The 11,322-nt window shown below is 43.2% G+C and overlaps 5 protein-coding genes and 1 non-coding gene across 9 annotated transcripts; 2 read left to right on the forward strand and 4 right to left on the reverse strand.

The window, feature by feature from the left end:
* Positions 1-769: 769 nt before the first annotated feature.
* Rab1 lies at positions 770-3,801 on the reverse strand. The gene is made up of 5 exons (NM_169953.3): positions 3,512-3,801; positions 2,361-2,481; positions 2,251-2,298; positions 1,967-2,194; positions 770-1,886 (listed from the first exon to the last, which is right to left on the reverse strand). The coding sequence occupies exons 1-5, from the start codon at positions 3,532-3,534 to the stop codon at positions 1,689-1,691; spliced, it is 618 nt and encodes a 205-aa protein (NP_732610.1). The 5' UTR covers positions 3,535-3,801; the 3' UTR covers positions 770-1,688.
* Positions 996-2,535, forward strand: asRNA:CR45798 (antisense RNA:CR45798). The gene is made up of 2 exons (NR_133428.2): positions 996-1,136; positions 1,683-2,535.
* A 148-nt stretch (positions 3,802-3,949) lies between the features above and the next one.
* Positions 3,950-4,816, reverse strand: AP-2sigma (Adaptor Protein complex 2, sigma subunit). Its single transcript, NM_142704.3, has 3 exons — positions 4,692-4,816; positions 4,486-4,635; positions 3,950-4,425 (listed from the first exon to the last, which is right to left on the reverse strand). Exons 1-3 carry the CDS (start codon positions 4,692-4,694, stop codon positions 4,150-4,152), a joined length of 429 nt encoding a protein of 142 aa, NP_650961.2. The 5' UTR covers positions 4,695-4,816; the 3' UTR covers positions 3,950-4,149.
* Positions 4,817-4,866: 50 nt separating this feature from the next.
* Idi (Isopentenyl-diphosphate delta isomerase) lies at positions 4,867-6,149 on the forward strand. Of its 2 annotated transcripts, none has more exons than NM_142705.3 (2): positions 4,867-5,271; positions 5,328-6,149. In NM_142705.3, the coding sequence occupies exons 1-2, from the start codon at positions 4,957-4,959 to the stop codon at positions 5,781-5,783; spliced, it is 771 nt and encodes a 256-aa protein (NP_650962.1). In that variant the 5' UTR covers positions 4,867-4,956; the 3' UTR covers positions 5,784-6,149. The 2 variants fall into 2 exon arrangements, with proteins under 2 accessions (NP_650962.1, NP_001163673.1); NM_001170202.2 differs by having other exon boundaries at positions 5,328-5,820.
* On the reverse strand, positions 5,819-8,558 carry CG3308 (uncharacterized protein). Its single transcript, NM_142706.4, has 4 exons — positions 8,082-8,558; positions 7,228-7,576; positions 6,896-7,177; positions 5,819-6,834 (listed from the first exon to the last, which is right to left on the reverse strand). Exons 1-4 carry the CDS (start codon positions 8,269-8,271, stop codon positions 6,696-6,698), a joined length of 960 nt encoding a protein of 319 aa, NP_650963.2. The 5' UTR covers positions 8,272-8,558; the 3' UTR covers positions 5,819-6,695.
* A 425-nt stretch (positions 8,559-8,983) lies between these two features.
* Positions 8,984-10,990, reverse strand: CG3301 (uncharacterized protein). Of its 3 annotated transcripts, NM_169954.2 has the most exons (4): positions 10,380-10,990; positions 10,119-10,321; positions 9,244-9,331; positions 8,984-9,182 (listed from the first exon to the last, which is right to left on the reverse strand). In NM_169954.2, exons 1-2 carry the CDS (start codon positions 10,950-10,952, stop codon positions 10,142-10,144), a joined length of 753 nt encoding a protein of 250 aa, NP_732612.1. In that variant the 5' UTR covers positions 10,953-10,990; the 3' UTR covers positions 8,984-9,182; positions 9,244-9,331; positions 10,119-10,141. The 3 variants fall into 3 exon arrangements, with proteins under 3 accessions (NP_732612.1, NP_650964.1, NP_001287440.1); NM_142707.3 differs by lacking the exons at positions 8,984-9,182; positions 9,244-9,331 and adding an exon at positions 9,847-10,038; NM_001300511.1 differs by lacking the exons at positions 8,984-9,182; positions 9,244-9,331.
* Between the last annotated feature and the right edge of the window lie 332 nt (positions 10,991-11,322).

Below are 11,322 nucleotides of genomic sequence, written 5' to 3' on the forward strand. Positions count from 1 at the left end.
TATTGTGATTTAATGGGAGATAGGAGGAGACCAATTGGGATATGCAAAAATAACGCAACTATTATTATCTTTGTATGTACGATTAATTTTAATCTCTAAAGAGTCAAAGTACTTCAATAATTTTACAAATCTGTCGGAGGGAATGTAAGCTTGCCCAAATCAAATGGAAGCTACAATCGTTGTCAGATGGAGATATTTTATGTTAGAAGGAATATCTCGGATACGAAATATTTAATTTAAAATTCCTTTTCATATTATTCTTTTTAAAAAATAATAAGTCCTGTATGTATACAATGCAATACATAAAGGTAGAGTATGTCCTAAAAAGAAAAATATCTTTCCGAATATATGTATATAATTTATAAAATAAGTGGATACATACATTTTTCGTAAGTATCCTAGAAGATTTGCCAACGTATCAGGTTTACAAAAATTGATTACCTATGTGCAGTTAACTTAACGGCAGTGCACTAACTAATCTGATTTGTGAAATAATGCAGATATAAAACATTTTTAAATAGAAATATATTTATACATCTGATTCTTCAACATCTAAGCACTCGTATAGAGTGCTTTGAATATATTCTAAATACATTGGCATGATCCAAGTTTTAAATCAGCCAAAAACTTGCTCCAAAAACAGGAAGATTCTACACAAATCGCCTCGCCCTTAAAGTTTCTGCCAAGTATTTGGGTGCGTGCGGATCAGTTCCGGCCTTCACTTAAGTTTTGCAATCTTTCCAAAGTCAAGAAATAAAACAAGTCGTTTGTAGGCATCGGTACAGATCGATTTTATTAGACTCAGGTCAAATTAAGATTCAAATTCGGGCGACAGTAAAAACCGAAACTAAAGTGTGTCCTTGATCCCAAACCTTGCAATTTAAATACGCACACGCAATAATTTTTATTAAACTTCATCGCTATGTCGTCATTATTACACTAATTATGTGCCTAAACAAATCCCTTGTGTCACACGATAATTCAAACACACAATCGCTCGACGTTAAATCTAAAAATGTTCGTTCGGTTTTGGGTTCGATTTACATAAAATTTCAAGTGACGATCACGTTCGCTAGAGATAATATGTTTAGAAAATTGTATTTGTAATTTAAACACATACATATGTATACATAGTGGTAAGTAGTAGCTGACACAGGACAAGTACAATTGCTCCTGCCGTCGCCTGCGCTCAATTAATGTGTAGTTAATAGTACATATTAGTTTCGGTATGGTTTCGCGCTGCTGTGATAGGTAACTTCTTATTGTAGGTTAAAGTAATATTAGGTTAATTGCTACACCGAATTTGCTTGCTTTGCACTACTTATGAACAGAACTGCGGAAATCAGAGTGACGGTTAGTATTAGGATCGATGTCCTTGTTGCTCGAGTTTAGTTGGGGATGTCTGAAGTCTGGATCGGGATCTGGATCTGGAGCTGGTTGGCTACGTACCTAATACATATTTGCTTAAATTGTTTATCGAATTGGATCACGGTTAGGATCATACAAACGCACTACTCGTCATTCCTCACCATTATTGTTATTACAGAATTAGTTATTATAATTACGATTTCGTGGATCCGCCATCGGTTTCGCTTGTTTTATTATTATTGTGTGGTTTCCGTTTTAATTTATTATATTTAAATTTTGTTTAATTGTATAATAAAATAATGATTCACAATCAGAGTTATTCAGCAGCAACCGGATTTGGTGTTTTCCACTGGACGTCCTTGATCGATTTTCACTTTGCTAGCGTTGTCAGTGGCGCTGGACGGCGGCCCGACGCGATTCTTGATCTCCGCCGCCATCGTCATGAAGGCCTGCTCAACGTTGGTGGCGCTCTTGGCCGAAGTTTCAAGGAATGGAATGCCTAACTGGGCGGCGTACTCCTGGAATTTTGGAAACAAAGACCCAGATTAGTATATACGTGCATCTATGATTCCCAGGACTAAACCAGCAATATACGCACCGCAGCTGTGGTGTGGTCGACTACTTTCTTGGTGGTCAAGTCGCTCTTGTTGCCAACCAGCAACTTGTTGACATTCTCACAGGCATACCGCTCGATCTCCTCCAGCCACTGCTTCACATTGTTGAAAGACTCCTGGTCCGTGCAATCGTATACGACAATGATGCCATGGGCGCCCCTATAATATGAAGACGTGATGGTGCGGAAGCGCTCCTGGCCAGCAGTATCCCACTGTAAACAGACTAATTAGCTCTGGACTAGATTGCCTCTGGCGTTTTTATGCTTACGATTTGCAGTTTAATGGTCTTTCCGTCGAGTTCTATAGTCCTGATTTTCTGCAAGATAAAGGTTTATGAGTCAGACATAAAGAATTTTCACAAATTTCCGGTTGGCTTACGAAATCCACTCCGATTGTGCTGATATAACTTTCTGTATATGTGTCATCGGCAAATCGCAACAGAAGACAGGACTTTCCAACGCCCGAGTCTCCAATAAGCAGCAACTTAAAGAGATAATCGCTGTGGATTTGGAGATAGTTAATATAGTTAATGTTATAAAATAGTTATATAGTTAATAAATTATAGTTAATTTAATAGTTAATGATATAAATTTGTGCTGCGATGTGGGAATAGTTCAGACCCTATGCTGAAACATATAAAACTTCAGAGAAATCTAAATAAAACTGATGATGCATATTTGCGATAGTGATATTACAAGACGAAATGTTTAAAATCAGAGTGTAAAAGGTTTAGTATACATTTAAAGGGAAATAAGTTGGATGACAATCAGTTAGAAATCATTGATTCAAGCAAAACATTTAGAGAGGTGTTTTGCGGGCATAGTTTAGTCGGGCAGATACTAATATATACATAAAACCGGTTTGGTTTAGGCTTTATCTTATCATGCTATGTCCAACATCAACCCCCAATTGCTGAATGATATGCGATAGTGTTCCAATCCTCTGCACACATGTATGCTGGCTATTGAAGGAGGCTTTCTGGAGAGTGCGAACCAAGATCGGTTCAGATTTAATTGCCTTGAGTGAGAGCGGCAATTAAGTAGCACTGGAATGGCCTTTGATTACGTAGCACTGCGCTGGGGGTGGGAAAGGCTCTCCACGCAGGTGACTCATCCGCCCGACTAGCGATTTGGCCCGTCAACTGGGATCTCGCTGTATATATGTGTGGACTTTATACATATGCAGATTCCGATGAGAGTTTCGAACGCGCTTTTCATCGCCTCGCCCGTGGGCACTACATTGAAATCCAGCTGAAACACACAGTTTTGGTTATGGTTTCTCGATTGGGTCGGTTGTTAGGTCCGAGTGTGTATTTTGTTTTTAGCAAATGGTCTGTTTTTTTGGAGTTGCCAACGAGGGCAAAAGGGAGTGGAGTGGGGCTGCTCGATAATGAATGGGAATGAAACGTAGCAGAAATGACGTCGCAGAAAAAATAAAAGAAACTATTTTCGAAGGCCAGAAAAGGAAGTGGAAGCCCAGTCACTGTTTTAACTCCAGATAACTGCGCATAATTACGTGTGACGACTTACTATTCCGGATTCACAGATGACATTTTCTGGCTTTTTCACAAGATTATATATTTGCCACGAACAAATATTCGATTTCTGGCCCTGGACTGGCTGCTGTTCAGAGTGTTTTTATTTGATTTGCGCGTTCCGAAATACTGGAAATCGACACGCACTCGGCTTGTGTTGTGTTTTGCAGTTCGCTATTGTAATTATTGCAGCGAATTTAAATGGGAAATACGTTTATTTCCACAAATTCGACGGCCGAGAACGAGAACAATGGCGACTGAAAAAATGACGAAGTGGCATTAGCGGCAGTGTTGGAAAATGCGCGGGGCCCTCTTCCAACCAGGGCTACACATTATCTTGTCTACGGAGGTGAGTGGGCGGAACCAGAGAAGAAAATATATGGATTATCGCCAAATGACCCCTAACACACCCCATATAAAAACAAAAATACTTAACTTTTGCATACAATCTCTTATGGTACATCATTTGTTTCTAAACACGGCCTTTAACATTTGAGTGTTTGCATAGAGAACACATTAAAGATAATAATAATAATACGCGTAATAGTATATGAAAGAAGATTCGATAGGCGGGTGTAGCGCCTGGGGGAATGCATCTGGCAGATCCGATATACATATGTATGAATTGGGCCGCTACTCCAGCGAATTTAGCGTGAGCAGCTGCTTGAGCACCTTCGTCTGCGAGGTCTCCCGGATCTCGCCCGCCAGGAACATCTCGTCCACCACACTGTACACCTTGTAGAAGTTGAAGACCAGATCCAGCTCGCACACATTATGGAAGTATTCGTTGAGCACCTCCACGAAGTTGTGAATGGCCTCCAGATAGCACAGGTTGTTGTCGTTTACGTCCACGCAGATGCAGAAGTACAGACCCGCATAGCGTCGGTAGACGATCTTGAAGTTGCGGAACTACAAAGGCAAAAGTGTGATAAAAGGGTGATTCAAAAGAACATATGGACTCGATCCCACCTCCACAAAGTTGGTGTGCTTGGCATCGCGCACTGTGACCACGGCATGCACCTCCTCAATCAGTTTCTGCTTCTCGTCGTCATCGAAGTTCATATACCACTTGGCCAGGCGAGTTTTTCCAGCTCGGTTTTGTATAAGTATGAATCGTATCTGGGCGAATGGAAGGTCAAATAGGGGTCTAAGCTTATAGCTGGCTAGTTGCTTACCATTTTTCGGGAAATTGGTTAAACCGTTTCCTGCTTATTTACAACTTTTTTTGTTTCGAGAATGGGGGCGAAAAACTGATTATGAGCAAATTGTGTATCACTGGGACCAGGGCTACCACTACTGTTCCGGAACAGCTGTTACCTCGTCAGTGTTGCAAACAGTTCGCGCAGAAAGCAAACGAGTTGGCAGACCCGCGCGCTGTATTACGAAGTTTCACTTTCATATTTGTTTTGGCCACCACTCCAAACTAGTCATTTACCAAAAATGTTGGCCTCTCGCTTGAATCTCCTGTTGCCCCGCGTATCCTGGCTGCGCGGTTGCTCAACGACAGCGGTGGGCCAGAAACATCAGCGCCAGGTGCCCACGGAGTTCGCCGTACACGATCCTCTGCAGGCTCACGCTCTAAAGGAACAGTGCATCCTGGTTGACGCCAACGACCAAGCCATTGGGGCCGCCTCTAAGGCAGACTGCCACCGTGTGCATCCAGAGACGAATGATGTTAAGCTCCATCGCGCCTTCAGTGTTTTTCTCTTCAATTCTCAGGGAGAGATGCTAGTGCAGAAGCGATCGTCTCACAAGGTGAAATTAAAGGGTAATCCCCTTATTACAAGGTCCATAATCCTCTGTATCCTTAGATAACCTTCCCAAACACCTACACCAACGCGTGCTGCAGCCATCCGCTTTACGAAATCGAACAGGAACGTCAGGAGCGCAACGCACAGGGCATCCGTGTGGCCGCTCAACGACGTCTCAACTACGAACTGGGCATTCCCACAGAGGAACTGCAGCCACAGGACTTTCGCTACCTGACCCGCATCCACTACGCAGACACGGGCGACGGCGTGTGGGGCGAGCACGAGATAGACTACATCCTGTTCCTGCAAAAAGACGTGACGCTGCGTCCAAATAGCAACGAGGTCAGTGAGGTGCGCTACTTGCGCCGCGATAAGATCGACGAGGCGGTGGCGAAGTTTAGTGCCCCGCTGACACCCTGGTTCTCTCTGATTCTGCAGCATCGATTGAAACTCTGGTGGGACAATTTGCACCAGCTGGAGCAATTTGAGGACTTGAGTAATATTCAGCGCTTTTAAGTGTGCTAACCAACCAAAAATACACGTAATGACGTCTAAAAGGGGCTTTTGTTCGTTTGGGTTTCAAATTCGCTTTATTCAAATGGAAAATAGTGTGTGTCTGTGTGCGGACAATGGGCACAAAGCGGATTTTATGCAACCTCCGCGGGTCGATCAGTTCAGTACAACGCTTTTGTATATGTAAATATAACAATACATATATAGTTTGTATAGGCGCACGATATTCAATATGTTTCATAGCCTAACTAATGTGTTTGTATGTTGAATATCAAATAACTAATTAGCTTTTAAAATGATCACATTACGTTTCCCATAATCATCATCATCATCGTCATCGTCGCAACAAGAATAAATATGTACAAAAGTACGACTACAGGCTAACAGAGACACAAACTAAAAGTATTGATTCTAGCCTAAATACAGAAGAAACAAACAAAAGACAAGCTGCAGCACTTAACATTAACATATATCGCTTCGGGAGCGAGTTCGAAGCGCGCGCTTCGAGGCGTGAAGTGCAGACCCCGGGCGAATCCGGAGTCGACGTTCACGAGGCACCACCTTGGCACCGTTTCTCTGGGTACTCGAGTAAATAAAGCAATTGCTCGGAAATTCCAACAACTTAAAGCTAGACCCTGCAAACTTCGATCGATGGTTTGCACCTTTACGGCAGGGGGTGAATATATAGTTATATACGTATACGTACTTTTCGCATGCAATGGGGGTCGTATTTGTGGATGTGTGTATGTGTGGGGATCAGGATAAGCGCTTCATCCTGAATTCGATTAGTGGTTAAGGCACATAGGTATGAGTCTATCGTGAATCTCAGGCTCGTTGAATCTATAGAGTTACGGGTTTAAAGCTGCTGGGTGGCACACTTTGTCGTTCAGTTCCATGTGGCTCCTTTACCATTTTCTAGGACAAGCCAAACAGTTTCAGGGCATTAAAGGCAGTGGCCAAAGCCACCTCGTCCGGGCTTTTCTTCATGAAGGCGGCTATCATCTCTACAATGGCGGGCAAACTGCACGGCTCGTTGCGTTGGAAGGTACAATATCTGGAAGGTATTTTGAACTAATAGAAGAGTGACCTATTTTGGTACTTTTTACTTCGCCCACCTGTGTAAGTACAACAATGAGCGTTCGGTGATACCAGTCTTCACGTGTTGCGGTAGCTTGGAAGCCCTTGTGTTTGGGTACATGAAAGGAGCATCCGTCTCCACCAGTAGTCTGTCTAGCGGCAATGTGCCGTCCTCCAGCAGGCGGCGAACGCCAGTATCCGATTTGTCCTTGCACAGGTAGCCCGTCAGGCTGATGTAGAACCTCCGGTCTAGGTACTTAAGCGCCTCCTCGGCGGTGCCCATAAAACCTCTGATGATCACAGGCGGAAGATTCTCGAATCTGCGCGGGGAACAATTTAAAGTTTTGTAAACCAAATCTACGGCTCTTACTTGTCTAGTATTTCGAGTAAATCGAGCTGAGCCGACCGCTCGTGGATCAGCAGAGGTTTATTTAGCCGGATGGCCAGATGCAGCTGCTTGGCGAAGATCTGCTTCTGGGCGTCCGGTTCGGAGAAGTCCCGCTGGTAGTCCAAGCCGCAGGGGCCAATCGCCACACACTCCTGCGCCTGGGCGATGTGCTCCAGATCGAACCACGTGGCCGGCTCTTCCACGATGGACTTGGAGTCGTGCGGGTGAATGCCAGCAGTTGAGTAGATTATGTCGGGATAGATGCGCGAAAGGCGCAGCGCTTCCTTGCTCGATTTGACCGAAGTGCCGTGAACCATTAGTTTCTGGACACCTGCAACAAGAAAGGCGGGAGAAAGTTAGTGCAACGTTCACTGGGCTACAGACTTGTGTACAAAAGAGAAAATATGTGACTTCTGTTTGCTTTCGATCAGATACTCTTATCAGCATTGTAATGTATCCCTTTAAGTAAATGTATTTAAAAAACAAATTTTTTGTTGAATATCAAATCAAATATGTAAAGAGAATTTATCTCTTACATATATTTAAATGTTTATAGTTTCCTTTAAAAATTTATCCTATGCAAATATTGTTGTGTTGACATCTTGGTTATTTGGTTTTTAATCTCCAGCTACGTTCCCATTGAATTTGTAATGCCATCTCCCAGGGCACATATGTACATGCATACATATATCAAAACACAGGCACACTTGTTGCTCGCCAATAGCCCGACCTTCTGGCTGTCTGGGTGTTTTCGCAGCCTCGCCCCAGAACGAAGACACTGCCCGGGTCTTATTAATTATGCCTGCACATGTAGTATCTGATGCTGGCATACAAACCTGCGTCTCTGGCTCTCTGCACCACGGAATCCAGATCACGGCTATACTTCTTGTTGGTCAGATTCGCACCCACGTCGATGACGATCAGGTTCTCAAAGCAGTGCTTCATGTCCAATTCCAGCTGATCCTCCAGCAGCGGGGCCACGGGGGCCACCACCGTCTCCTGGGGCGTCTGTTGACTGGGGTCCATGTTCTGGATCGGAATCTTGGATCTATTATCGACGAAAATAGCTTATGACGCAGGCGATGGATTGCTGGGCTGCGACTGTGTGCGTGGGTAATTCAATTAGCTTGTTTTTGAGGGCGCAAGGAAACGCGACGGCGGTGAAAGCCGTGAAATGTGGATCTACTGAATTTGTTGGAATTTGGAAGAGTTGACCAATTCGGCAATCAATGGTCTAAAAGTTGAGAAATATTAATCTAAAAAACAATCCCGACACGAACTACAACTGCTGGCTAGAGTTGAACAACGTCTGCAGAACGGGTCAGTGCAGGTACTACACTCTGCATGCAATCGATAGTCGGAATCGATACGTAGCACCAAATTATATCGTGTTTGAATTTAAATTGTTATCAAAATAAATATTATGTAATAAAATTCAGTCCAATTATTTGATATAAATATATTTGTTTCATGTATATAGTAGAATTCCGATCATCAATAGTAACATCTTAAGACAAATAATTAAATATTTCACAATACCATACCAGAAGTCGCAACTAAATATAACTGAGTCGAATTTTTTGTTTCGGCAACAGTCATTGTTTTTGGGGATTTAAAACCCAAGCCCACACACTTGCACCGACCCCACCTTCAGTTTTGGTTAAACAAACGAACAAATGAGAATAATGTTTTCATTATATTCTTTCCAAACACCTGCAAGATTATTTAACTAAAACGATTCATTGTATTCAAGTGCGATTGTTTATTTATTTGAGTTGGCCCACACAAAGCTTGTTCATTTTTTTTTATCAAGAAACAAAGGTTTAAACAAGTTCGCCCACGGCTTGATAGTGAGTGTAATATGATATTGCACCGGCTCAATCCTCTATTCTCAGCTTGTGTATGCCGGTGTTCCATGCCACTGATTATTTACGTATCTACAATGGTTAGCAGATGCTCTAAGGGGGAAACTCATTATAATAAACACATCCAACCTACTACTTCCAACAGGCATATTATATTGAGTTCCCCTGTTGATAAACTCTTGTCGGAAGACTTCTGCAATGTACTCCTGGTGCAATGGTATCTAGAACGGTATTGTTATCAGATCATCCGAGTTTCCCTCTATCATAATGTTTTTACTTAACATCAGCACCACCCAAACTCTTATCGATTCAAGAAAATGTACCAAAAAGGGTCACCATTGGTGACATCGCAGGGGGAAAATGGAAGCCAGCTTGCTGATGGCAGTGGAGGAGTTCATCTTCTGGAGACAGTTCACCCTTTTGGCTGGAACTATCAACCACACTCCCTTGGCCATCAGCTGCAGACAGCACTCATCTGCATATGTCTTTCGGCAGTGCGACTTGTTTTCGAATTAACTCTTATCTTTTGGGTACATTTTTAAAATTATAAGCATAATCGTCTGGGGTGGATTGACTACTTAATAGATAATTCCCAATGTCGCAGTATCATTGGAATTAATTGGATTTTTTTTGGATCTGAAGAGACCATTAACAATTCCTGAATAATAAATTCCTATCTACATATATTTCGGAGTCACCCTAATCGATAAATAATAGCGAGGGTGTTTGTCTAGGTAAATTTTGATATCAAATATTCTTATTAAAAATGGGTAGATAAAGATTTATACCGGATTATTCATCATTAAAAATGTTCCCGACGAACAAACGGGTTTAATAGAAAGGCGTCTTGAACGTTGGGGTAAGCAAAAACCAGTTGAGCCCGGTTTCCATGTTGAGATAAAAGAGCGACCTTGGGTGTATTTTTTCTCTATTAATTAAACATGTACATTTTTTATTTGTTTACACTGCTATTGAAAAGATATTTGTGTATTTGTTCAAATAACTTACTTGGTCACTTGGAAGTGGTCACTTCAAAAGCCCTCACCAACCGGCTTGATTATGAGCTCCTTTATCTGGACAGTTGGGGGCGTCTGGATGCAGTAGGTCACCGCATCGGCTATATCCTCCGATCGCAGCATGGGCATGCCTGTGGGTTGCTCCCAGGATCCGGCTTCGAAAATTTCAGTGGCCACTACACCAGGACTGATGCTCTAAAATACGTACATCATTAGAAGTTCTCATGCGAACTGGATGAGCAAGGTCACTTACCGTGATCTTTGTTTGAGTGCCCTTCTTGATGAACTCCTGACGCAGGATTTCGGTCAAGGCGGTGATCGCGTGTTTGGAGGGCGCGTACATGTTCAGGCTGAAGCCCTCCACGGCCGGAACGGAGTGGCCTACCACACTATTGATGACTACCACATGACCGTCGTTTACCTTGCGGCGCTGCAGCGATAGGAACCACTGGCGGGTGCACCAGGTCACTCCCAACACATTCACGTCCAGAATGGCACGCACATCAGCGGAATTTTCCGGGTCCGTGATGTTCATTTGACGTATGATCCCGGCGTTATTGACAAGCACGTCGGCACCACCCAGGGTGCGATCGATCCAGGCGAAGGTATCGATGACCTGCTGTTCATTGCTGACATCACAGGGGCGGGTGTGGAAGCGAGCAGCCTGATCGGCGGGCAGGGAGGATTTGATGTCCTGGAGGACCTTCTCTCTCCTGGCCAGGCCCACCACTACCATTCCCTTGGCCACCAGATCGCGGCAGCAGGCTGCTCCGATTCCGGCGCTGGCACCAGTGACTACGGCAACGCGATTCAACCAGCGGTTCATGGCAAGTCTGTTTGATGTGGTTTCCCAACGGAGACTAGGTTCAATGTCTATTACTTTATACCCTACATCGATGTTAATCGGTTATCAATAGGCGGAGCTTTTTGGTGAAAAGTTTACACACAGATAGCTTCAATAAATCCAGTTGAATGGGGTTCTCGAGAGCCGAGTGACCAGACAAATTCTTAAGTGGAATTCATTTTATTTTCAAGAGAGCGGCACCATTACCAATTATGATCGCTATCTATGGATGACTTCATATTTATACCCATCAAGAACATTCTCCATCGTTATTTCGATTTGCTATTAAATCAAGTTTGCCTAAAAGTATTCTTCGTTTCGGGCAAACTTCTAGAATATTTAAAATCGATTG

The sequence above is a fragment of the Drosophila melanogaster genome, chromosome 3R (assembly GCF_000001215.4).
Source record: "Drosophila melanogaster chromosome 3R".
NCBI lineage: Eukaryota > Metazoa > Arthropoda > Insecta > Diptera > Drosophilidae > Drosophila > Drosophila melanogaster.

Bases quoted from the DNA above. Each gene is read 5' to 3' on its own strand.
- Rab1 (NM_169953.3), bottom strand. From the start codon at position 3,534: ATGTCATCTGTGAATCCGGAATA. The intron at 2,299-2,360 runs GTAAGCCAACCG...TTTATCTTGCAG, and splicing joins GCACAATCGGAGTGGATTTC to AAAATCAGGACTATAGAACT. The intron at 1,887-1,966 runs GTGCGTATATTG...CCAAAATTCCAG, and splicing joins TCGACCACACCACAGCTGCG to GAGTACGCCGCCCAGTTAGG.
- AP-2sigma (NM_142704.3), bottom strand. The intron at 4,426-4,485 runs GTGGGATCGAGT...TTGCCTTTGTAG, and splicing joins AGCACACCAACTTTGTGGAG to TTCCGCAACTTCAAGATCGT.
- Idi (NM_142705.3), top strand. From the start codon at position 4,957: ATGTTGGCCTCTCGCTTGAATCTCCTGTTGCCCCGCGTATCCTGGCTG. The intron at 5,272-5,327 runs GTGAAATTAAAG...CTGTATCCTTAG, and splicing joins AGAAGCGATCGTCTCACAAG to ATAACCTTCCCAAACACCTA.
- CG3308 (NM_142706.4), bottom strand. From the start codon at position 8,271: ATGGACCCCAGTCAACAGACGCCCCAGGAGACGGTGGTGGCCCCCGTG. The intron at 7,577-8,081 runs GTTTGTATGCCA...TTCTTGTTGCAG, and splicing joins GCAGAGAGCCAGAGACGCAG to GTGTCCAGAAACTAATGGTT. The intron at 7,178-7,227 runs GTAAGAGCCGTA...TTCCCCGCGCAG, and splicing joins TTACTCGAAATACTAGACAA to ATTCGAGAATCTTCCGCCTG.
- CG3301 (NM_169954.2), bottom strand. From the start codon at position 10,952: ATGAACCGCTGGTTGAATCGCGTTGCCGTAGTCACTGGTGCCAGCGCC. The intron at 10,322-10,379 runs GTAAGTGACCTT...TACGTATTTTAG, and splicing joins GCACTCAAACAAAGATCACG to AGCATCAGTCCTGGTGTAGT.